At 29.5% G+C, this 27,655-nt stretch overlaps 1 protein-coding gene across 1 annotated transcript; it reads right to left on the bottom strand.

Moving 5' to 3' along the window:
• Window positions 1-7,171: 7,171 nt before the first annotated feature.
• On the bottom strand, window positions 7,172-12,342 carry LOC109797327 (glutathione synthetase, chloroplastic). The gene is made up of 12 exons (XM_020357336.3): window positions 11,891-12,342; window positions 11,304-11,473; window positions 10,429-10,504; window positions 9,943-10,073; window positions 9,514-9,636; window positions 9,346-9,426; window positions 9,136-9,216; window positions 8,962-9,031; window positions 8,241-8,362; window positions 7,882-8,021; window positions 7,599-7,791; window positions 7,172-7,515 (listed from the first exon to the last, which is right to left on the bottom strand). Exons 1-12 carry the CDS (start codon window positions 12,221-12,223, stop codon window positions 7,392-7,394), a joined length of 1,644 nt encoding a protein of 547 aa, XP_020212925.1. The 5' UTR covers window positions 12,224-12,342; the 3' UTR covers window positions 7,172-7,391.
• Between the last annotated feature and the right edge of the window lie 15,313 nt (window positions 12,343-27,655).

The following is a 27,655-nucleotide window of genomic DNA, read 5'->3' as shown; positions in this document are numbered from 1 at the left end:
ATGCCTTTTACTGACAGTGCCTTGTCCTACCTTTTATCTACGTTTCCTTCACAGGACGCCAACGAGTAGTGAAAGATATTCATGGATTTTTTTATATATATATTTTATATGTATTTTTTAAAGTATCTTTAGGTATTCATGGATTATGTTAACATGCAAAATTTTAAACTAAAAAGTAAGAAATAAAAATAAATAATTTAAAAAACATATATTTATATTAAAAAATATTTTTGTAAGGTGTATTTGTACTAAAATATTTAATATTTATAGTAAAAATTAATTAAATCACATTATTTTAATATTAATTATAAAATCAAATTATACATAATTACCTTATTTATATAAAAATAATAAATAAAATACTTAATTAAATTATGTATTTAAAAATATTTTAATTATCTTAATTTAAAATATTGTTTAATAATTTATATTTTGTTACCAATTTTAATAAGCTAGTCTAAGATATTAATTTTTTTTACCCTTACTAATTTATTTGAAATCACTTTTATTTTAAATAAATAAATGTATTTTTATGTCATTTTATATTTATCAGCTAGTTAATTTTGTCAAATAATTTTAATTTAATAATTTTTTATAAATTTTTAGATTTTTAACTCTTATGAAATGTTTGGTAAAAGATAATTTTTTAGTTCTCTAAAAATCTTAGACTATATAAATATTAGCTTCTCACATTTAGTATCTATTTTATAAATAAAAAATTCTAAAAAATATTATTTTTAAAAATATTTTTATCTCACATTCTATAAAATATTTCCATGAAAAATTGAAAATCTAACTTTTTCAATTTGGGAAAAAGGATTTAATTATGTAAAAGACTACAATATCTTTTTTTAAAAGATAAAAATATATAGTCGAGTTTTATTTTTTTAAAATATCTCTCTCACTCTCTCTCCCTCTCCCTCTCTTTATCTTTATCTCTCTCCCTCCCCATTTTTATATCTATTTCTCTCTCTTTTATCTCATTAATTTTTAATCTTATCAATTTTAATAATATTATTAAAATTTGTTTTACCTTTATAATTTAATGATATTTATTAACACTTTATTTTTTTTAAAATTAAATAAAATAACATATTTTATCCTTTTAAATTATAAAATAATATTTTTTTTAATTATGTATTTAAATAATTTTAATTATAATTTTTCAACTTTTAAAAATAGTTTAAGTTTTATCAAATAAAAATATTATTATATATAAAATTTGTCTATATGTGGAATTAATTTTTTATTATCTTCAAAAAGTAATTAGATCATAAAAAATATAATGTCATATTTGTAATAATATTGGAGTAAATAAATATGTATAATGAGATTATTTTAATAAAAAATATTTATATACACTCAGAAATATACCATTATAACCAAATGTAAATTTTTTTTCTAAGAATCCTATATAAATATTCTCAAAAACTTTTATCAATAACTAAACAGATTAATTATAACTATTATTATGAATCATGATTTTTGGGTATGAAAAGAGTTTTCTCTTACCAAATACTCCCTTAAATTATAAGCATTCCACTAATTTATAAGTTATTTTTACTAAATGCATCCATAATTATTTTGAAATAATTGTATTTTATACTAATAAAAAATAAAATATTGTCATGTTATCTCTTAAAACTTGTATGCAAGCAAAATAATAATAATAATTTCACACAGATTATGAAAATTAGTTAAATACTTTATCTTTTTACAGTTTCATATAAAAATGCACTACAATTTTTAAAATAGTATAGATAATATTCTCATTTATTATTTTAGGCATATTTTTGAAATAAGAATTTTGAATAAAATTGAATTTATTAAAATTTGTTTATATTTTGATTCAAGAATATATATAAGTTTAAAGAAAATATTTGATAATATCATTAAATTTGTTATGATTTGATTATAGTTTGTTATTTGCTAAACAGACCCTAGCCTATGAGTATAAGGCTATTGTACCTGTGCTAAGATGAGTTGTCACAATAGAAAAAAATTAATGACAGAGGTTTGATTATTTTAAAGTGAATGATTTATTTAAAAAATATAATAATTATTGTTAATTAAAAAATTAATAATGAAAAATTGTGATAAAAATAAATATTTATATAATAAAATTTAAATTTAATTATAATATTTATTATTAATTTTTTAATCAACAATGATTATTGTATATTATTCTCTAAAGTAAAATTTATTTACTTTAAACCAGTAAAATCCTTGATTTTGTCCGATCCTAGTGTGTAAATACTATATTAATGACATTGATATCAACATGTAGTTTTTTTGGGTGGACATGATTTTTTACCATCAATATATCTCATCAGGCCATAAACTGTGATATAAGGACGAAAAATTGGATGCATCATGCTGAATAATTATCTCCATCAAGTTTGATGTAAACTTGAGATCCATCATTAAGATCGACGAGTTTGTCATTTGGAGTAGAGAATGCTGATATTGGATAGAATATAGCAATTTCTGATATAGAAAAACTCTTGTTTGACGAGAATAGGATTGAAAGAAAGGAAAGAAAAGGAAAATAAATAAATAAATAAAGTGTTTCAAAACCCCTAAAATTTAGGGAGTACGATATAATTTCTCAAAAAAGTTTGGGTGAGTTGTATTTTATATATTTTTACTAATAAAAAAAAGTTTTGCGGAAACTTTTCTATATTTCGATTATTTTCTATTTTCTTTATAAATATGCTAATTAAAATGTTTAAGTAATTAAAAATATTTTTATCATTAACTGTCTGATTGTAATAAATTTGAAACAGTTGTAATCTATGATTAAGATGTTGTAATATCCTAGATTATTTTATTTTATTAATAATTTAAATTTTAACCTCTTAAAAAACCATTTATTCTAATATAATTATTTTCATTTCAATTACATCATTGTCCTTAGTTTAGTGGTTAAAGTAACACAAGGATGAAAATCTAAGTTCATTTTTATTATAATTTGTGACTATATTTGTAATATTTTTTATCTTTTAAAAAATATCATTTTAATTATTTAATTCATTATTTTTTATTTAAATTCTTATATTGATTGTTATAAATCTATAATTAGGTAAATAATTCCATTTATTGTCAAATTAGATTTTAAATATTTATTTTGACGTATTATTATTATTTTCTTTTATTACTTTTTTTCATTATTTTTTTACTTAAAGTTTTGCATGCATTGTAATTTATCGCATAATCTGTTATATATATATATATATATATATATATATATATTGTATTTTGTCATGTAATTTGTTGTATCTTTATATTTATTTTCTTCATTTATTGTCGATTTGAATTTTTAATTTTAACGTTTATTCCAACATTTTTTTTATTCAATTGTTTTATTGGGTTATACATTTTTTTAATCTATCAACGTTCTCGTTCTAATTATTTTTATTTCACGTGTTTAATAAATACACATTATCATTAAAAAATTACACTATTAAATAATCAAAAATAAATATTAGTATTTGTGTTGGTTTTTTAGGCAAGCGCACCCAAGTCTCTGTAGTATAATTAAAAAGTTGTCGAACCTCAGGACTTGTGAAATAAGCTATGATTTCTATTATACTAATTGATGCTTATGAATTTAAAACTTGAGTAATTACACATGTTCAAATTTGATATGGATGATTGATCAAATTTAAGTAACAAAAGAATAATTTAATTTGAAGGAAAACAGATACGAGAAACAGTTGGGATTAGATTTCATCAATCTCCCTCCTATGCATTCCTATTAATTCTTTCAAAAGATTCCATTACTCATTGCCATTGAGTTCTCTAAATTCATTCAGACTCAATTCCTTGACATAAGAAATTCTAAGATATTTAACTCAATGAATGATTCCTCACTTCATCCAGTTAAATATCCCGCATTAAGAGTCAAAACTTGTTACAACTATTAATTTCAAGACCATCCCTGGCTCTCAAAACTAATAGGTGATTCATTCCAAGTCTAGGTTTAGAAAATGTTTTCCAACCAAATTCTAAACCCAAAATCATAGATAATTGATCAATTCATCAAAGCATTAAGAACAGAAACAAATCACTGACATAGTGTAATAGATGATATATATATATATATATGAATCAAAGAGGAATACAAAGGAGTTCGACGATTACATCAATCCCAACCCTAGAGCTTAGCTCTCCATAATACAAGAAATCACCCAATAACAATATGAAAGGTAGAAGAATAAAGAAATCCTTTGAAGAATCGCGTCCCCACGAGCTCCAAAGTGCTCTGTTTCTCTCCTTTCTCTGTTCTCTCTCTTCGTACAGCTTCAGATGCCCCTTTTCTCTCTCCTCTGCCCTTATATATGTGATGGAATTAAAAACAGAGTAAGTAGGAAAGAGAAGGATCCGCTCAGCGCCTTGAAACGGCTGAGCGGTTTGAAGAATCCTTCACCATGAAGTAATCTAAAGGGTTGAGCCCCTTGGATCCTCTGAGCACCTAAGAGATCCTTCACTGCTAAGCAAGCATAAGGGGTTGGGCGCCTCAGATCCGCTGAGCGCCTAAGAGGCAGAGTGCATCTTTCTTCCAGGGCCAGATCCGCTGAGCTGATGGTAGTGGCTGAGCGCCTAGAAGGCAGAGAGCACTCCTTCTTCCAGGGCCAAATCCGTTGAGCGCCTTGGGGAGCGTCTCTCCTTTGCTGCATTTGTTGAGCTCTCTGGCTTGAATCCGCTCAACACTTTTCAATGGCTGAGCCATTTTCCTCCAGATTTCATAACCTACAAAATAAGCACAAAATTGGGTCAAAAGCTTCATCACTCCCTGTACTAACATAAATCAAAAGTCTCTCTCTGATTCTAAGTATATATAGACCAAAATTATATCAATATGTACAAAAATTGTGCTAGATAAGTGTCTCAAATGCATATTTAATCATATTAGTTAAACACTTATCAATTTGGTATAACTTTTAAAATAATTATTGTTTGAAAATAAACAGATAACCAATAAGTTGAATTTGAATGAGGATGTAAAACTTCTATAAAAAAAAATGAATAAATAAAATAAATCATTTAAAAGTTATTTCATTTATTTTTCAATGAAATTAAAAATTAAGGTTTACTTTTTCATTTGTTTAAATTTCTTTAATTACACGCGTTTAAATTTATTTAGTTTGTAATTGTCTCATACTAATTAGGAAAGAGAAGAAATAAGTCACTCAAAAATTATTTCAATTGTTTTAAAATTAAATTAAAAATTAAAATTTATTTTGTCACATATTTAAAAAAATTTTATTTGTAATTCTCTCATACTAACTAAGAAAGATAATACATATCAATGATAATTAATTATTGAATGATTTTGAAACTAACAAAATTAATATATGAGTATAATGGATGACTAATTTGTATAAAAAAGTTAAAAATTAAAGATTCAAAAGAAGAAGAAGAAAACATTTTAGAAACTTATCACCTCTATCATGTTTTAGGGGTAAATTGAGTGTTTTAAAATAAAAAAAAAATTCGCATTTAACTCAACTTGCTTTTCTTTTTCCTTTTTTTAGGAAATGGCTTTTATGCAGATACAGAGGTCAATAACTGACATTTTCAATGCTACCGATAATTCACGGTTTCACGCTGCTTCCTGTGGTGCTCCAAGGGTCCGCTTTGTAAGGAAAAAAATGTATAAACATAAATGAATGAATGAAAACATGTGAAAAATAAAATAAAAAAATATTTAGTTTAATGTAAGTGAAAAATAAATAAAAAATAATTAATAGAACTCATATTTTTATTTATTTATTTTCTCTTGTGAAAGTGAGACACTCTGTGTCTCATTATAAAAAAAATAAAAATGATGAAATTAAGAAAATATGCAATTAACTTTAAAATAATGAGATAATTAAATAATTTCATTAAGAGATAAAAGGGTAAAAAAATGTAAACATCAAAATAAGACATCTTCTTTATTAATAATCAGTAGAGTCAAGGCACTATTTTAATATTTATTTTAAAAAATTAAGAACTATCAGTATTTATTGAATCAACATGTATTGATCTAATTTTTAAATCATAAGATCTTGGATTCATAAAAATAATTAACTTTTAATATTATTTTTATTATTTAAAATGTAAAAATAAAACAGTTTAAAAATTATATATACAAAAATAGATAATCGTTTTCTAAAAAAAATGGATTATCGTTTATATATATATATAGATATAGATATTAATTAAGTCATTCGAGTCATTTCTCTTTGATTAAATACATTTACTTTTTTATTTCTAGCTTGTCTCACTTTTTTCTTTCTTCACCAAACAAAGGATAAAGGGTCCTTCAACGTGAAAGAAAAGCTATTTTATTTGGCGCCCATTAAAACTTCACTCCAAACCATTTTGTTAATCTGTTGCGGATGTTAAATGCCATTTCTTTTTTCCTTTTTTTTTTCTCGAATGAAAGAAATGTTTCATTTTCCATTTCGGTCACAGAAAATCGTAAGAAATAGTCTCCCAACATTAATAGCGACTCCTCCCCTTTCTGTATATCCCATACGAGATTATCTTTGAATTTTATTTAAATTAGTGATTTTTTCACATGAATCGAATTTCAAAAAGTCATCAAAGAAATAAATCTAATATATATGATGATAAGTCTATCATGGACCATGGCTATAAGATATATATGGTTCGATCCAAAATCGGGACACAATCCTTTAGTCTCGAGCAAAAAGGCAAACGAGGTTTACAAGAACATATGATTTAAAAATATGTTTTTGTCTTAATAAAATAAAATTAAACATTTTAAAATCACTTTTCAACAAATTTATTTTAAATAAAAACCTATTATTATAATCCATTATTACAATAATTAATTATACACATTGATTATTGAAACAATCTAATTTTTGTAACTTTTCAAACACACTTTGTATCTAAATTAGTCTTAATCACATTTTTTTACTGAAATATATGAGTGACACAACTTGTAACCAAATAAGTACATAATCTCCAAAAACAGTCCTTTCCATATTACCAAAAGCCAAAAAGAGGCAAAAGAGGGCATGTTAGAACTTAGAACAGTTTGTTCATTTGGGTAACTCTCCCAATTTCTTGAAAAACAAAGAAGCAATCCACGATTTTGCACTTATCTGGTCAGGCCGAATATCGTTCCATGGCAGCCATTGTCTGAGAGCTGAAATAGTTAAAGGAAATTATTTCCTACCATTTTATCTCAAAAGGAAAGATTTGCATGCTCCAATCCTTATTATTAGTTAGAATCAAACAGGTTGTTGAGTACAATCGATAATAAGACACCATCCCATAGGAAAATTTAAAAGAAACAACAATGCCTCTCCTCTTCTTTCACTGTTTCCGGAGATACAAACAATCAGGAGTGAGAACTTGGAGGGTTGGCTCTATCAAGTTAGGTATACAGAATCTATCACTCCAAAACCAGGCAAAACTCCACCTTCATAAGATGATGATATTTTTGTACGCACCATATAGCCACATTCGTTATTAATGATAACCTTATCCTTATTCCTGCAAATTCCAGTCCATGCATGTTAAGGGTATTGAAAATTTTAAGCACGGAAATGTGATAGATATGTAGCCAAGTAATGTACCTTAAATAAGTACCAAATATTCCAACTTCTGTAATGACATGACCCGTATCCCAATTACCATTACGCACCAAAATTGCTGGAGAAGAGGCTGGAAATATCCTCTGCATAAGGATGTAAGCTGCATCTTCTCGAGAGCCTGATTCCTGTAATTTAAGGAGGGTTTCCCGCAAAGCATCACCATAAATATTGTTTCCTGAAAAGTAATTACAGGTTATTATGTAAGTTTCTCTCCCCCTTTTTGTTTTCAATTAAATGTTGAATCAAAGTTTAAGTGGTATAAGACCTCCTCCTTCTCTTTGGGGCTTCAGCACAAATAACTCTGGATTTTCAATTGCTTTCTTAACAATATCCGAGTCTTCCAAACTCCACAATCCTGCAAAGCATGCACGTAATTTGGCAATGTGGTCTTTGTTTTCAATGAACCTGCTTACAGTTTTTGAATCAAGGATTTAGGAAGAGATATCATATCAATCAGAGGACAAAATGCACAAATTAGTCATAGAACAACTTATTTCCTAAGATAAAAATGCAAAGGGGTTGCGGGGGGGCGTTATACTTTTGCTTCCAAACTAGCTTTAAAAGCAATGAAACGTAAAGGATGAAATAAACTTGGAACATATGAGAATATTAATTAGAATACACCTCTCAAGAACACCAGGATTTGCAAGTTCCTGTTGAATCTTTTTGGTGCCAACCAAATGATAAGATATTGGGGGGCATTTGATAGCAGAAGATTGTTCCATCAGTAGTCTAGCTCTCCATTCCTACACATCGAGAAAGATATACCCAAACCATGAGAACTCATGGTCAAGATAGAAGGCTCATTTAAAAAATGATGCAACTTGAGCAGGTAACATATTATGGTTGAAAACAATTCTTGTTAGATGATATTCCATGGAATAGCAAGGACAAGGTAAGTAAGAAGATAAGTAAATTAGATCTCATTAGTTTAAGAAATAATTATGCAAAGTTTACAAAATGTAAATTAATAGTGAAAGTCTATACACAATGATGTAATGAAAACAAGAAGCCATGTTATACTAACCAATCTCCAATTGATTTTGCTTTTGAAACACATTTTTTTAGAACCAAACTATTCAATGTTACTTATCTTCATAACATTAAAAGATGTTTGGTTACCAGTTAGGGGAGTCAAATATTAATTGGCAGTACAATACCATTTACTAACGGTAGAGAGATATTCTTTTAGCCACAGAGGTCATACTGGTTTCAGTGGGTTAACCTTTACTAAATTACTAGTGATTCAAGAAGGATTTTAAGTCAAAAGAAAACAAAAGAGATGTTTCTATGTTGGAAAGCAAGCTTTTATGAGCAGAAAAAAAACTGAATTCAAGTAGCTCACTGATTCTGAAGGATAGTCATTTGGTGTGTAGCCAGCCCGGAGGTAAACAACTGCAATTACATGTCCGTCCCTGCAAGTGCCAAGAAATCATATTTCTCTACCGTCAGAAACAAAATGTAATTAAGCCACAAGCCTATAGCAGAAAGTCATTTTTTCAAGACATAGGCTACATACACAGAAAGTGTTCCATCTGGCAGAATTTCCCCTTGCTGATCAACTTCTGCCAACGTTTTTCGTATGGATTTCACATGATGCGTATTATAAAGTTAAGGATAATAATAATATCTCTTAACAATCCAAATATGTACTGAATATTAAAACTAGATGAAAACAGTAAATTTTTGTTCCTTTGGTATCATAATATAACTAATAAGAAAAGGATATTTTTCTTTTAGAATTGCGGAAATAGTATGCTGCTCGTACATGTTTCTTTCTACAACCTGAACTACGGCCAGAACTACAGCCCTGTACATCAGAAATATGTTATGGAATCAAAAGTAGTCGCAGAACTGCAAAAGAAAGTGAAAAGGAAACTTCATTCTCCAAACTGACCTGGGGTTGTTAAACTCGTTCCAAGCTTTAGCCAAGGCCTCGGCAGACTTATCAGCAGCATTATTGGAAGGAACCCTTTCGGAATCTAGCCCAAGGTGCTTTCCATAATCAGAAAGCAAACTCCTGGATAAAGACCAAATAGTATCATCATACACATCTACATAATAAATTTTCCCTAAAATGAAAATATACCCTCAGAGTTCATGTGAATAATTTCAACATGGATAAGTCATACATTAATATCTAAGCAACTGTTTTATGATCTCCAAATAATCTTTGATTTATAACCACTTAATAACTTCAAATGTATTATTGAGCATGAAAAATTAGACATTGCGATTGCGCAATGAACAAAGACCTTAAAAACATTATTAAGAGATTATAAACTAGAGATGACACCACAATATGTGAAATTTCAGCAACACTCACCTATGAAGTCCAGTCAGAAGACAACCATTAACAGCAAATGCAGTGGAAACAGTGTTCATCTCTATTTGCAAGAGTGATTTAGTCTTTTCATCAATCATATAATCTGAACGCATTATTCCCAGGCGTATCTCCTATTAAAATCATGGCAAGAGAAAAGTCAATATCAGTAAAAATTCCTTTGACTCACTTTATCATAAAAAAAGAATATGTAGATGCAGAAAACTTTAAATCTTTGCCTTCAATCTTTTGCTGGAATAAAGATAATACGTAGGATTTCTGTATAAAGTTTTGTTAAAAACAAACATGCAATTATGTTCTAAATTACTTCCATTCTGTCCCTCACTCCCTCACAACTAAAATACAAACATAAATAGTTCTTGTATAATGATATTTGAAAAAATAACAACTAGAGTAAGCACTCAACTGATACTCTATTAATACTCTCAACCGTACAAATGTCCTACAAATATAGTAATATACACTTACCTCTTTTTTGTTAATTTGTAGCATCTTGGAATGGATATCTAAAAGTCTTGAGGTAAATTCGTCCGCTTCCTTAGTTCTGCATTGAGATGAACAGAGAAATATAATGTCTAATTAAAGGCGTAAACTATATTGAGTTTTAAAAAAAATCTAGGAAGCTAAAGGTAATAACACAATGCATATGACAGAACAAAAGATTCCTAGCAAATGTATGTGCTCATAGCATCAAAATGCAAGCAATTGTTGAAATGTGATGTTGAAAAATGGATTCAAGAACCAATCAATATAGTAAAGTATGTTGAAGTATTAGGGAAGGAACAAGTCCTACATTGCTCGTGTGAAGAGCTATTTTAAAGGTTATGTAAGTAGTTACAATTACAACTAATTAAGAAAAAGATTGAGAGAATTGGGTTTGTGTAGATTAGTTTGGGCAAAGGGTTAAAATTTGGTCCCATAATGTTAATCTTTGATGTAAAGTATATGTTTTTTAATGACCTGTGTACTTAATTATATTTTTTGTCTCCTAAATATCACAATTATACACTTTCAGTCTCTAGTTTTAATTGCACAAATTGCTTTCAAGTATCGCAATTGATTTTAGTTCCTTTACTGGTCTTTGCATTCTGTTGAAAATTTGACAAATTTTGCTGCCTGTTGCCAAACATGTATTTTAATGCGACTAAATTATAGTTCTGTCTCTCACAATTGCCATACTAAGAGACTAAAAGTGTAATCTAGTCTTGTTGGCATATGACACGTAGCTGCCATTAAAATACATGTCATTATTCGTGCCACGTCAATAAAACCTACTAAATATTTAACAACAATTACGTGCCAAAACTATAATTAAGTGATAATATAAAAGACGAAAATATTACCTGGAGAGAGATTCCTGGAGAAATTTTGCATCCAGACTGACCCGATCAACAAGGTCATTAAATATAGGAGCTAATTCGCACGCTTGCTTCCAATAACTTTCAGGAAATGGCGAGGGTAATAAGGAAAGTGGGAGATGCACCAAGCCCACACCAGGAACGGTTCCAGATCTCTATCATTCCAAACATTCATCGTCAACATCAAATTATAAGCACCACATTAGTTTCTAAAATTGCCAAATGATCACTTTAGTCCTTTAAATCATAACATGCAAAGATTAAAATGATATTCTTATAATTTTAATTAAACTACTCAGTAATGATAATTCCAAGGACTACTCCTGCAAAACAGAAATTGGTAAGAAATAAGTTTAGCTTCAAGGAGTAGTCTTTTGTCTCCACAAAAAGTAAAAATAAGAACAGAGTATCTTAAATGAAACATGGGAACTAATCATATTGTCTAAATAATTATCATTATTTTCAGCTGCTAACTTTTATTGGTTTACGATTTTATCACATAGAAAAATGTTATTAAGTATGGAAAGCTATAAATAAGCGAAGGAAAGAAAAGAAAGAGTGAAGAATTTGACCTGAACAGATCTGTCACCAACGAGGAGGCAGTTGAGGGTGCTCCAAACAAGAGCATCGTTAACGATGTTTTGGAGCAGTTTTTTGTCAATACGATGATAATCGAAGAGGGGAGGCGCTGCGGAAGAATCCTCAGCATCCTCAACAGTTGCAGAGTTTAGGGTCACGGGTTGAGACATGAGTTTAAGAGGTTTAGGGAAGGAGAGAGAGAAAGAGAGTGATTGTGGTTGGTGGCGAAAAGTGGAGGGGAGAGAGGGAAAGGAGGTGAAAACGCACAGGCCCCTAGTGCCACAACAAAATAAGGAACTTGTTCCACATCTACCACCCATTCTCATGTTTTTCACTCTCCTTTTATATTCTTATATCATACTGCAATCATCACTTCAGCCACTCGTAGTGCTCCAGTTTTTGTATGGATAAAGTCACCTCCATTGTGAATTTTTTATTTTCCACAACAAAAAGAGAAGATTATTATGGTTTATCTGTTCAAAATTATATATATATAAATAGGAGGAAAAGTTATATTTGGGTTGATAAACTGTTGCTCGATCAGAACATTGCATCTTAAAAAGTAGTTAAAATTGAGGAAAAGGATGGTTCTTAATTTCTTAAATTATAATATTTGGAATAGTTTATCAGTAAAAAAATATATAAATAGAAAAAGTTAAATTTGGATCGATAACTGTTGCTCGACCATTTGAACAAGACATCTTAAAAATAGTTAAAATTGAGGGGTTTGACGTCCAATGACGAGTTTGCAATATCCTTGGAGAATTCAGCATAAGCAGATGAGATTATAGATAGAAGATAATAAAACATTTGTGAGGAGAACAGACACATAAGAAGAAAAGGACTGAAATATCATTCTGTGATGCGATAGAATTTAGATTCAGTACGAAGATAAATGGCTGTATCGTACAGCTTGCTTTACGATTAATTGTTGCATAAGAACCAGACACATTTACATTCTAAAAGTCTAATTTGATGAGAACATTTTCAAATGTTCCGATTTGTCCGATGCATTAATTTTACGTCGAAGGGTACGATGTGATAACCAAGGCAAAAACAAAGAGATAAAGAACCGTTCCTTTATAAATAAAATCTCACATGATTATGACATGAAAATAAATAAAAATTTATAAAATATATATAGTTTTCATTAGAATGAGTTTTTTTTTTAAGATGATAAAAATAAAATTGTGAGAATTTAAATTTAAAATAGATAATATTATATTAATATGAAAATATATGTGTGAATTTCAAGTGTCCAATAATAATATCAGAATTAATGATATATTAGGTAATCGACTTAAAATCTTGAACAAATATTTAGTAATGAGAAGCGATAAAATTCACGACGATGTAAGTATTTAAAATTGGACAAGTGTGACCAAAGTTCTAAGGACTTTATTGAATACTCTTATATGGAGAAAAAAAAAGTTGTTTAAAGAGATACTTGTTGGAGTATAAACAAAGTTCTACATCATTAGATCACGAAGATAATAAAGGTTTATAAAATACACATAATTCCCATTAATATAAAACTTGTTGAAAAATGATCAAAAGTAGAATCGTGAAAATTTAAATCCAAAGTAAATAATATCATACAAATATATAAACATATGTATGTACTCCAAGTGCCCAACATGAAAAATGTCATACATGCAATATTTTAAAAACTAAATCAATTATCAAAATATTGAGTTAATGAGCTAAATGACGTATCAGCGAATCACTAATTGAATTACATGACTCAATTATTATTATTATTTAAAAAAAATATTATTTTATATATATTTTATACTTATAAATCATTCCAAAAAAAAATTATTGTCAATATAATATTGATAGAATAATTAAATTATTGGTTGATTAAATTATGTAAATTAATATATAATTTTAAATTAAAATATATGTTATATAAATTAAGTAAATTGAATAATCAAACACTAGTGAAAAAAACACTTTTAAAATTGGTCATTTTTTACTTTTAAAATCAGTTCTCTGACCGATTTTAAAAGAGCCGATTTTAACATCAATCATGGCATGACCGATGTTAAAAGTGGTTAAATTTTTTTAAATATTTGACTTATTTTATGAGAATCCCTGAACAAAACTTGCAAATTAATAAAATATCAGACAATTCATACGTTTTAATATACCAAATTACATACAAATGACAAAAGTTGGTAAATGTCAACCATATGTGTAATCAAAGTAACTTACAAATTATGATACATCCTAAACTACAAATTGAGTAAAACTATAAACATAACTCATAGCTAGCTAATGTTTCAATGAAAAATGTAGCTCATTGCTCCCTAATGGTGTTTATATCTTCTAGCGACAATGATGATCGATCTATAAATATCTGTTAAGAAAAATTAGAACAATTAGAAGTAACTCTTAAAACATGATAAAATACAAACTTAAAATAAAAAAATTTTAAAATTCTAAAACGTGCTTCAGTCCAATTTTAGCTTTCCTGGCCTTTTATAACTGTATCTGTTGCCCGATATTGGTCTCCAAAAGCATGTCTTCCAATGCATATTGGCATTCGCGGGGACCACACACTTGCCTCAACCCTACTGTTTTCTACCATATTATTATATTATTAGTACTTTTTAATCAAATTATCATAATTACATTTTCTCAAATACTCATTATAAAATTCAATAATTTATAGTAAATTATATTTTATAACAAGACGAAACTATAAATGTCTTTTTATATATTCAAACTAAATTCATTTTTCATATTTGTTTCTTTATTTATTTTTCTCTTGCATTTAAAATATTTTCCTTTTTTGTTTTGGTTGTTACCTAAAAGAGATTCATATACAGCGGTTTTTCTGTCTTTTGCTTTGATTCTCCGCTTCCTACTCTGGAGGTGGGACCTTCCCTCCCACCCCATTCTTCTTCCTTTTAAATTTTAATGATTTCATTATCAAAAAATAAAACGACCCAACGATTAAGCAAAATAGCATTTCATTCTATTTTTGCTTTAATTACCTCTTAATAAAATATAAGGTGGAACATATGAATTGTATCCTTACCAAGCTGGATCCAATTCAATGATTTTGCTGAGTAAAGGAAATCATACCAGTTCCACTAGCCTCACGGATCTCCACTTCTCTCCATTCTTGCATAAGGGCACAACAGCAACACATCAAATGAGAAAGAAAATCATCAATAAAGCCCCCCTGCCATAGAATGTCAATAACTAATGAAACATAAAACATACCAGAAAATGAAAAAAACCAAAAAAAAAAAAAGTCTCCATATAACACTAAATTCCAAAGATAACTCAAACCTTAACATTTATATATTTGTAAGTCGCCTTGAAAATTGGACAATCAGGATCCATTTAAACCATATCAGAGTCGGTATAAATTTCCACAAGCCAAGAAACAGCAAGTAAAAATACTGAATAGTTGAATACATGAGAGTCTAGATATATTAGCCAATAGCCCCCAGACACGTTTACTAAAATAGTGTTTTAAGTATATCCTCTGAATAATAAGAATAAATCTTTCATCATAGAATAAAAAATTATGCGAAAAGAAGGAAGCATTACCCTGATGTTGAACATCTTCCGAAGCTTCCTCCTTATGCAGCAAGTATAGCAACAGCAAGATAAAATTATTGAATATGCCATCAATTCATTACATACTTCCGCAGAAGCTGAAAAACCACAAATTTGAAATTTAGCAACACGGCCTCAATATAAGAAAGTGACAAAAATCAATTAGGCCAGCGCTGTAGCTATTATGATATCTTAAGAATGGTGAGACTTCATTACTGTTAAAATCAAAGATACATTACCCTCTTCAGTCTTAATTATATAAGAAAGTGTAGACAGGGCTTGCTTCAGTTAATTTGATGAAGTCAAGATTTTCTATTTTATCACTTAAGGTTCAAGCGAAGTCATAGCAACCAAAAAGACATTCTTCAAAGGTGAAAATTATAAACTGAATGTGCATAATGTTATGATCTTATTATCCACTTAAGTAAAATTCTAGCCTTGTTAGCGACAGAGTGAAACAGAATTCAGATAGAGATTCATCACTTTGATGCTAACAACACATTATAGCTCACTTACATATTGGCCTGTTAGTTGCAACAGTAGAAATATTTGACAGTGTCCCACAAGGATAGAAGCATGTCTTTATACCTGCAAATCAAATTGTCCACTTAAGAAGAAAAGCACAACATGATTGGAGGACTCTGTTAAGAAGAAGTACACTCCATGTACTTCTCCGGAGTATGATCCGGGGACTTCCCGGAAAAGAAATGCGGCACTGCTTGCCTCTCCAACCTATGCACAGTGGCAGGCGAAAACCAATCTGTTCACAGAATGTTAGAAACCCCAAACATCAATTCAAACTATCCAAAGCTGAAACACGAAACTGAAGCCAAACAAACACGAGATAGAAACTGAATTCACCTGAATGCATTGGAACAACAAGAGCCTTAGCTCCGAAGCGCTTAACGACGCCGCGACCCTCCAACATGGGAGGGGGAGTGATGACATAAGAGGGATCACCGTCGAGAGCGAAGTTGTCAGCTGGCACAGACGACAGCGCTTGGAGCTGGCCGTGAGACACGTTCTCGAGATCGGAGGAGTGATTGCGCTATGAGCCTTGCTGTCTCCAGACTCGAGTGCACGCTCCAGAGCAACGATTGCGGCGACGGAGGAGTGAGGGCGGTTGACGGTGCGCTTTATCACCGACGGGAACTGCGAAATCTGGACGGCGTTGTCGGAGAGAACCTCCGTCTCGAGGTGCGGTTGGGAATTTGGGTGGTGGTGCGTTTGTTCCTTGGAATCGTAGTCGCGTTCGGCGTGGTCTTCCTCGGCATTGGGGTTTTCCTCGTCGTCGTCGTCCTCCTCGTCGTGCTTGTGGTGGCGCCGGCCGATTTGGGAATCGCGCTTGCGCTTGCGCCATTTGGTTCGGTTCTCTGCGAAAAACAAAATTGAGAAGAGAAATGAGGGTTAGGGTTTGGTGGATGGGGGAGAGGGATTGGGAGTGGAGGTGGCGGCAGGGCTTACGTTGGTGATGAGTGAAAGAAAGTGGACTTTTAAAATCGCCTGCTATGAGCCGATTTTAAAAGCGGACTCATTTTTTATATCGGTTATTCAAGAGCCAATTTTAAAAGTTTTATTTTTAAAATTGGCGTCAAAAACTTTTAAAATAGATCATAACGTAGTCGATTTTAAAAATAATGTTATTATTTATAAAATTATTATGGCATCACTTTTAAAATCTGCTATCTCATAACCGATTTTAAAACCCCAATTTTAAAAGTCATTTTTGTACTAATGAAAGTACGGTTTAGTGCTATTGTTGATATTTAGTTTTAAATGACATACATACATGTATATATATATATATATTGTGATATGTGATATTAAAATGTTTGCTGTAGTGGTTGAGAATCTGTCCTTTTTCAACCATCGCCAAGGCTCAAGTATTGGCTGATACACTACTGATAATCTGATATATTTTACCTTCTTAAATATCATTCTCGACGCATGGAACTCAACATTGGAAAGAAGTTTCAAACATTAAACAAATCGGTTCGTGCAGAAAACACCGGTTTATTGGTCGAACTATGAAACCGGTTAGTTAAATCCGGTTCAGATCAAGTTTCGACCCATTCATAAGTTCAAACCGGCTAGACCAGCAATTCATGGGTCCGAATAAATTTTTTAAACTATACATATATGCTTTGAAAAAAAGTCTTTTTAAATTTTTAGATTAAGTAATTTGATTTGAATTCGGCTTCCTTGCGGTATATTCTTTACCAAAAAAACACACAAAGTTAGGTATGAACTTAAACTTTGTGCTAACTTTCTAAATTATTTATCATTAGAGCAATTCCAATGGATAGATAGGTATAAAATTTAAAATGTAAAAAACACAATAGATAATATTATAAAAATATATAATAAAAAATTGACGGCAAAAAGTTAAGATTATAGAATGTGTCTTTAATACTAATTATTATTTTATTGTATATATTTAAATTGAAATTATTTGTTTTATCTCGTTTATTGTATACACTACAATCTAATTAAGTTTGATTACGTGTTTGATTTTGCGTTTGATAACTTTAATACACTGAACGAGGCATGCGCGTGTTTGGCAAATTTATTTTTTAAGTTGAGTTGAATATCATTTCTTTCAAAATGACTGTTTAATTAAAAACTTTGATTCCTTCCATTGGATGAGATGGAAAAAAACATTAATAGTAAGTTTTGTCTTTCAATAATATATATATATATATTAAAGTAGTAGCACGCCCAAGTGATAGTGGTAGAAGATGAAAAAATAATTGCAAGATTCAAAAATTGCATTGAATAAGTTATTCTAATTGCAGATTTTTTAAAAATAATATTATGAAGCAACCCATCACCAGTTATTTATATTGCGTTTGGTTAATTAAAGTTATATTTTTCATGTATATATTTTAGCATGTTTTTCAAATTTATTGTTTTTAATTTATAATATATTAGCATTTTTTTTAATTTATGCATTATTAGTTTTTAATGGAGGAGCCAAATTAAAGGAGCATGTACATTTTTTAGTTTATGAAGGAATCTCGAACTTGTCTATATAAAGTATGAGATGCTTCATTGTTTAAAAGACAGATTATAAAATTTCTTTATTCTCTCTAAATTTTCTTTTTTTAATATTTGTGTGAGTCCATATTAAACTCTACATTCTTTGTGTTTTTATTGTGAAATCTTTAATTTATATCAATATCAAAATAATAAAAATATAATTAAATTTCAAATAATTTTTATTCACTTTTAGAAGAATATTGATTTGCATATCATGATAAACCATTTTTGTAAAGTTTTTATTATCATATAATTAAATTATAATAGATTCACATTCACTTTTAGCAAGAAAATTGATTTATGTATCACGATAATTCCTTTTTTACGAGTGGAAAACGAGGTATTTACGTCACCTTTTTTTATCGGACTTAACAAAAATCGACGTAAAAAAGATGCGATGACATTTTTGTAATTTTTGCGAAGTTTTTTATGTCGAATTTGGTAGGGTCCAATGTAAACTGTAAAATCTACGTTGGACACAACATATAACCTACGTAAATTTTACATTTTACGTCAGACTCTATCAGGTCCGACGTAAAAAAAGTAGCGAAAGTGAATAAAAAGAGTGCATGAGAGGCACACGCACGCACGTACTCACTCGCATCTGATCACTTTTCTAGATTATTCTCTGTATAAACCCTCTCCCTCTCCTTTGTTGCAAAATCGTTTTTTCTATCTTCTGCATAGTGGGGTGAACTCTTCATTACTCGTTCGCACATTATTGCAGCTCAGGTATGAATCGTTAACACCTTTTTGCTTCGCATTGCTATTGTGGCTATTTGTTCTATTCGGTCTTTATGTTGTTCTATTTGTTTGGGTTGTTGGCCTTTTTTTCTGGGTTGTTCTATCAAGCAGAACGGTCTGTTCTGCTTGCACTCGTTATGTTTTTTTTTTTTACAACTTTTTTACGTCGGATCTTGGCAATGTCTGACGTAAATTTACGTCGGATTTCTCAATCGACGTAAATTTACGTCTCGCACTTTAACGTCGAACTTTTTTCTGACGTAAAAAACTTAAAATAACTGACGTAAATTACCTCCTTTATATTAGTATTTTGAAAAGTTTGTGTTTAGTCTTCTTGACCATTATTTTTCATATATATATATATATATATATATATATATATATAGGGATCAAATGACTCTCAAGAATAATTTAATAAAGTTATTTCAAATATCAATCCTTTATTTTCTTTTAATCTAATGGTGGAAGATCAGTTTTTATTTATTTTATATATAACAATGGTTAAAATATAGTAAATGATTTATGTTGTACATAATTATATTTGTAAGCATGGATTAAAGTAATTTTTTTTTATATATTTACTTTATGTACAACATGATGTAATAATATTTATAAAATTTTCTTAATAGGAAGACCAAATAATGATTCTACATCAGGACGATTTTTAGCTTTCCTGCAATTTATGAAATAAAATAAATATCATTTAGTTATTATTTTTAATTAACATTAACATAGGAGACAACATATATAAGAATTAAATAATAATTAAATTGAATAGTCTCATACCTTTCAAGAATTAATCTCAATTCTTTATAGAATACGTCATCCATAATTTCTTTGACTTTAAAAAATTATAAAAATAAATAATATAATGTCATGTATCAATATGAGATATTTAACATTTCATGTAATTATTTATAGCTTATGAAAAAAATAACATCAACCTCAAAAATGGAAATATTTTGTTTTGCATTAAAGTTGTTAATACGACAAATATTATTCAATCTTGTATTTTCAAGTGTTATAATATTGTTAATAAATAGGAGTTAGAATTGATTTAAATGAAGAAATGTTACAATTATATTTTTATATCTATCAAATTGACACATATAAGGATTTATTTTTATAACTATATTATTATATTACCTTTCTAATTTTTGAGACAACAATTATTTTTTCACCATTTTTCAAAGTTGAGTTTTATCTACTATTACCGTAGAATTCCATCTAATAGAATATACTTTTAAAACGATGAATTTGTAATAAAAAAGTTTAAAATTAAATAAATAACAAAAAAATATGAAAATGTCACATTTAAATTAAATTTAACCTTATTGTCAATTCGGCAAATTGTTAAGAGTGAATATTGATCCTTCCAAATGCTCCATAACTTTTCAAAGTCACCTTCCTAGTAAATATAAGTAATATTATGAAAAAGTGATGATAATAAATTTTCATATTAAAAAATTAAAAAATACATTATGACTTACCTATGTGTCAAAATACATATTCAAATTCTTTTTATTAATCTCTTCATATAATAGGAAGATCTCATTGAATCTTAATTTGACTATAGAAAGAAAAAAAAAGGTTTCAAAATTTATTCTTTCTAGTAAATTATTGAGAGTGAACATTGGTCCTTCCAAATTCTTTCTACAGAGGCCCATATCCATTGTTATAAATTATAGATTATGGATTATAGATGTTATAGATTATAGATCATAAATTATATATTGTAAATTATGAATTATAAATTATAGATTATGAATGTTATAGATAGATATGTGTTATAGATACCAAAATACAATATAAATATATAAATATTGAGGAACTAAAAATGTCTATATGTACCATTATATAGAATTTTGAAATTTATAGAAAGAGTTAAACATGCACTTAATTGAGTTCCATATAAATAGTATAATAAAGAAGGAAAGAAAAAAGCAAGAGTACATATCCAAAGCCATCAAAGAAGCAAATCTAAACACCAAAACTTTATTTGTTGTGTAAGGTTCCAATAAAATCGTATATGAAAAAATTTAAATCATCAAAAATAATTGAAAACAAAAATGTAATGAAGAAACTAAAAATCAACTATATCAATAAATTAAAAAAATAATTTAAAAATTCACAAATAAATCAAAGTATGATTATTCACAAAGAGCAAAAAAATTGAAAAATAAAAAAGGTAGAGAATATTATAACACAGGCGTTCTTATAATTATTTTAAAAATCTTCAAATTCTATATATTTTATGGGTGGGTGATGATCAAGGTTGGACAATAGATATGAAAATATGACTATTAATTATGTAGCTGCAATTTATAGTTTACATCATATTATAGATACCTCACAACTCACCCAACTCACCTATGTACAATGTTAAAAAAAATGGTAAATATGACTATAAAGAGTTGAAAAGTTAAAAATCAACTAAATTACATTAAGAAAAAAAGTTGAACAATACAAAATAAATAAACATCGGTTGGCCCCAAATTTTATCCTAATAAATGTTAAAAATTTATGATATTAAAAACACAACTTACAAAATTAACATAATTTCATGGTAATAAATGATTAAAGTTGAGAAACACATTGAATTTATTATTTTTAAGTTTAATAAAAACAATTATATATAAAATAAAAATTGAGTAAATATTATTTAGTTTAAAAAATTACTAAATTTAATGTTTATTGTAGAAATTATTAACATAATTTCATGGTAAAAAATGATTAAAGTTGAGAAACACATTTAATTTATGAATTTTAAGTTTAATTTTTTATTTGTTAAAAAATGAATAAACATAATTTAAAAAAAATGACTAAAGTTAATAATTTAGTTAAATAATAATAATAATTTTATAAAAAAAACTGAAAAGAAATTAAATCTATACATATTTTAATTTTTGAACTATTGTATTTTTTTTCAATAATAAAAAATAATTTCCAGAATTAACTAAACGTTAAAAATCAAATACATTATTTTTCTTTATTTTATTGACCAATGAAGTTACCATTCAATATATAACTAGGCATGGCAATCTAACTCGTCCTCGTGGGTACCCGCCCGAACCCGCCCTGGTTTGGATGGGGAAAACCCGTGTTTATCGGGTTTGGATTCGGGTTCGAGTTTTCCCCGATTAATAAAATCGGGAGCGGGGGCGGGGGCCGGGATGTTAATACCATCCCGCCCCCGCCCCCCGCTTAATAATATAATTAAAAAGTTATTTTTATATATATATAAACCAAAATTATAAATATTTATATGTAAAAATTTATATTATTTTACTTTTCTTTTATTTTTTAAAAAATTGTTCATATTTATTTAAAAGAAAAAAAAAAGAAGGAAAAATAATAGGAGCGGGGGCGGGAGCGGGGCGGGGAAACTCGAACCCCGTCGGGGGCGAGAATGGGGACCCATAATTTATCCCCAGCGAGTATCGGGGACAGGGGGCGGGGGCGGTTTAAATTTGCGGGGGCGGGAGCGGGGAACGTAAAACCCGCCCCCGCCTCGCCCGTTGCCATGCCTATATATAACCTCTGCAAACTACTCGTCGATACAATTAGTTATGAGTTGGTTATTATTCCTAAAGAAACCGCTCATTCTTTAAAGCACTTTGATATCTTTCTTCAACTTTCGCGAATATTTCTGAAATATCAAAGCTTCACCCTCTGATATTATGTTTTGTCTTTTGAGAAACTCAACTTTAAAATGTTGAATAAATTTATTTGATTATAATTTTTAAACTGAATTTCTATAGTTTTAAAATCGTTATAAATATTCATTTCAAAAAGACTTTACCAGATTTTTCGTTCATCTTTCTCTATGTTAAATGAAGAAAGGCTTTGATTTCTTTATATAAATTTATTTATTATATATAGGCAAAATATGATAAAGAACAATTATGCTATCTTGTGGATGAATGAATACGGAGTGGAGTTTCAAAATCGTATTTGTGCCTCTATCGAATTTATCTGTCGTATATTCGAAAGGTGTCATAATAAGATAGTTTTACCATTTATTTATTTATGTAATTTATCTTTAAACATGATAAATGGGGACTCAATTATTGATACAAAGCAAAAAATAGAAATTACTAACTGCGTTGTACGAAAGAATGACTCCTCTACGGTTGCTATCACAGTGACCACACACAAAGAAGAGTTTTACCTTGCAAATTCGATCAACAAATATAGCGAAGTTAGTAAAATAAAAACACGTATTAGAAAAACATGAAGATGAGAGACAAAGATTGTACCAAAGAATAAAAAGAATAAGGTGTGAGAGAGATGGAAAGTGGAAAATGCGAGAGATATAGCGAAGTCAATAAAACAAAAATACATAGTATAAAAAAATGAAGATGAGAGACAAAGATTGTAAGGAGGATAAAAAGAATAGTACGTGATAAAGATGAAAAGTGAGAGAACCATCACTTTTTAGGAACCCTAGCTAGGTTTCCTTCCTTTTGAAGTGAGCTTTCCTTTGTTCCTTAAGCTTGGATGCTTCCATCCATAGTCTAGGAACCCTAAGTCCGAAAAATCTTCACTCCTTCAAGTGTCTTACATTCGGATTTCAAACTCCATTGAAGAGGTCCAAACTTTGGTGAATCCGAGGAGAAAAACATCTACCACTTCTCCTAGTTTTTGCCATCACAAGACGACAACAATAGAAAAAGCTAAAGAATAAAGAGACCATGGGAATCAAGATTCATGAACTTTATCTAAATGATCAAAGGAGTGTTGTCCATAAAAACATCTCAATGCCCTTTCTGGAAGCTAGTAACTCCAAAATCAAGTCTAGCCCCCGAAAGGATAACATTTAAAGTACTTAATTTTCCTGGTTGAGAAAGTAAGCGACGAGTTTGATGATAGCAAGGAAGACTCTAAATCGAACAAAGAAAATAAGATCTCCTTTAAAAGAGAATACAACATATGATGATCTGAGCTAATTTTATAAAATGACTAGAAAAGATCAACTAGGGAGACCAAACAGAAATCATCTACTTTGAATGCAAAATCTCAGTCACGTGAAGATTAATTGTCCCAATTAAAAGAAAAACATTCAAGAAGAAAAACCGAAGGTAAATAATACTTGGATATATAATAATTGTTTAGAAGAGGAAGATGAATAATACGTGGACTATAATTGCTTACAAGAGGAAGATGAAGCTACTGAAGAGGCAAATTTATGCCTGTTGTCAACACCGATGATTAAGGCTCAAAGATAGAAACTCAGCTTATGATATGCTTTTTCAAAAGTCTCATGCCACATCACGGAGTATAATGACATAAAAGGGAAAAATAAAATATTTGATCTAAAAATATTGTAGTGAAATATGACAATATGACAACCTAGCCCTCCCCTTTTTTGTTTCATAACATGGACATCACAAACGAAATGATCACATCGAGTTTGATTTGTCATTGAGATTAGAACTACCAACTTTCAGGATTGATCGCAGAGGCTTGGGATCTTCTTGTTGATCCATGAATAACTTGCTCCTTTTCTTACCCGTTGAAATTATCTCCTCCACGTTGTCATTGATGCTAACAATTTTCTTGGGAGCACGGGGTAATAAATCTCCCACCACATTCTCATCAATATTAATGTTCCTGCATGCAACACTCTCTTCTCTTTGTGTAATCTCCACCTCGGTTGAGCTTGAACCGTGATGTGAACGTGCCCCTAGAGTCACCGTCTTCATGGCTTGTGAAGCCAGAGTTTTCATGATGAAATGGTAGAGCTTGTAACATATGTTTAGATGGAGTTCTCTTTGCTCCATCTTCTAATGTGTCAATGAGTGGAAGGGACAAAATAGATAGATAGATAGACTAATCAAGCCGTGTGCTGAGAATGTGTACAAGTTTTAACTTCACAAGAGATGCTTTGCTTTTCTTTCAAGTAGGGGTGTTCATGGATCGGTTTTTTCAAAAAGCCGATCTAAACCAAACCGAACCGTTTTATAAAAGTGGATCGGTTAACTGATCCATTTTTTATAAAGTGGATCGGTTTGGTTTTTTCTAAAATATGGATCGGTTTTTTTGAAATTGGATCGGTTCGGTGCGGTGCAGTTATCCACTTTTTTACTCACATATGGATCGATTTTTTTAGAAAACCAAACGGAACCGAACCGATCCACTTTGTAAAAATGGATCGGATAACTGAACCGGTTTTATAAAGTGGTTCGGTTCGGATTTTTTTTCAAAATGGATCGAATTTTTCAATATGGATCGGTTCGGTTATGGATCGGTTTGAATCAATTTGGATTTTTTGCACACCCGTACTTTCAAGGCATGGATGGATGATAGCCCCAAAATTCTGCAATCTTTTTATAAAGTTACACAATTTTAATGTGAAACATAAATGCAAGCATGCGGGGTGTTATATGGTAAGACTCTTCATTTACCCCCATGCTCTCTGTGGTCATGGTTAGCTATGGCGTGGCAAGAGGCAAGAGCAGGCGTCTCAAATACGAAAAACACCGTTCATATGATTAATTGCAAATGTCACAGTTCGATTTGTATAGTCAATATAGTATAAATGTAACTTTTTTTGTTCTTGGTTTTTTTGGTAGGAAAATAAAAGTAACATTAAGGCGAGGATAAGGGACACCCAAGGATTAACACATCAATTTGAAAGAAAGTAAGAGTAATTAATTGGATCCCCACTTTAGCCTCTAACCGTTCCCCACCACGTTCCTAAAATACTAAAAGGGGCATTCCAATAATCATATTTAACTATTAATTTCTTCTTTGCACAAACAAACTGGTGATAATAGATTACCAAGCAATTTTTCAAGAGTAGCTGAGAATCTCTTTCGTAGACGGGGAGTAGATGCATGGTTAACTACAATTTAAAAGGCTTGCCTTTCATATAAATCTTCATGTATAGAATTTACTTATGCGGCTAAAATTCTAAATATGTTTAAAAGAGAAATTGAATTTGCATAATTAGTTCTTATATATAACTATATTTGTTATATATATATATATATATATTAATTAGAGAAAAGAAAAGTTCTATTGAAACTAAACATGAAAATTTTTGTTTATAAAAAAAACACGTATAAGCATTTAAAAAAATATTTATAAGTAATCAAATTAGTTTTAAATATTAATATAAATTATGATACCCAAAATTCATGATCGTAAGAATTATATTCTCTCTCTAGTGTGAAAAATAAATCCCCTAACTAAATGTCAAATTTTACAAAAGTACATTTTAATAACTTTTACAAAAAATAAGCTTCATTTGAACTCAAAAAAAAAAAATATTAATTTCACTTATAAAATATAAAAAATATTTTCAAATTAAATAAAATAAACCCAAGTATAATTTCTACCGTGTCGAAGGAAAGAAAGAAATGTAATGTATTTTTGTTTTTTGTCCATAGGAAATTTATTGTAGTAATCGGTAACGTGGTAAAGTACACCAATAATTGGGCTTTTAAATCAAAATTATAAGGGAGACGATAAACACACCTCCACCCTCGTATAAACACACTCTTTTTTTTTAAAAAATATATAAAATGTCTAAATTACCCTTAAAAAAATGAAATTCCTAAATTTACACCTCCTTTCCCCGCATCCCCCTTATCCTGTATCTGCAAGTAAACTTTAGTCTGGAACGGCACCAGAACGGGCCGTTCTGCAATAAGAACGGCTCGTTCTTCTTTCAGTACGTCCCGTTCTAAAATCAGTACACTCCTTATTGCAATCAGTACGGGCCGTACTGATTTCAGTACGGGCCGTACTGATTTCAGTACGGGCCGTACTGAAAGCAGTACGGGCCGTTCTTCTTCAGTACGGGACGTACTGAAGGCAGTACGGGCCGTACTGCACGCGTCACTTTTAAAATGGCTACCCTATGACTGATTTTAAAACCCCGATTTTAAAAGTCATTTTTGTACTAGTATTTCTTTCCATAAAACAAGTAAGAGTCTTTCTCTTACAATACCACCTGCTGACATTGCACACCCCTCTTCTTTCTCTTTGTGGCACTCCTCTTCTTTTTTTTTTTCCCGCACCTCGCACACCCCTCTTCTTTCTCTTTCTGGCACTCCTCTTCTTCTTCTTCTACTTACTGTTACGGAAAGTTCTTTCCGGAATTATATTAAAATGTTCCGGAAAATACTTTCCATAATATTAAATTCTTATTCCGGAAAGTATTTTCCAGAAATATTTTGTTACATAATTCCGAAAAGTACTTTCCATAATATTAAAGTTACTATTACGGAAAGTTCTTTCCGGAATTATATGAACAATAATTTTACTATTCCGGAAAGTACTTTCCAGAATGCTAATGACTGTAAAAGTACTTTCCAGAATGCTAATGATTGTAAAAGAGCCTTTCTTATACTAGTTATGGTGAGACTAGTCCTTTTTTTTCTATTTACTTT

This window comes from Cajanus cajan, chromosome 6 (assembly GCF_000230855.2).
Source record: "Cajanus cajan strain Asha chromosome 6, NIPB_CcT2T_4, whole genome shotgun sequence".
NCBI lineage: Eukaryota > Viridiplantae > Streptophyta > Magnoliopsida > Fabales > Fabaceae > Cajanus > Cajanus cajan.
The sequence above is the reverse complement of the archived record's forward strand: the minus strand, read 5'-3'. Positions and strand labels throughout refer to the sequence as shown.

Coding starts and splice junctions, on each gene's coding strand:
- LOC109797327 (XM_020357336.3), bottom strand. CDS start 12,223: ATGAGAATGGGTGGTAGATGTGGAACAAGTTCCTTATTTTGTTGTGGC. Junction 8,363..8,961: donor ATGACTATCCTTCAGAATCA/GTGAGCTACTTG, acceptor CTCGATGTGTAG/GAATGGAGAGCTAGACTACT. Junction 8,022..8,240: donor AATCCTGGTGTTCTTGAGAG/GTGTATTCTAAT, acceptor AACTGTAAGCAG/GTTCATTGAAAACAAAGACC.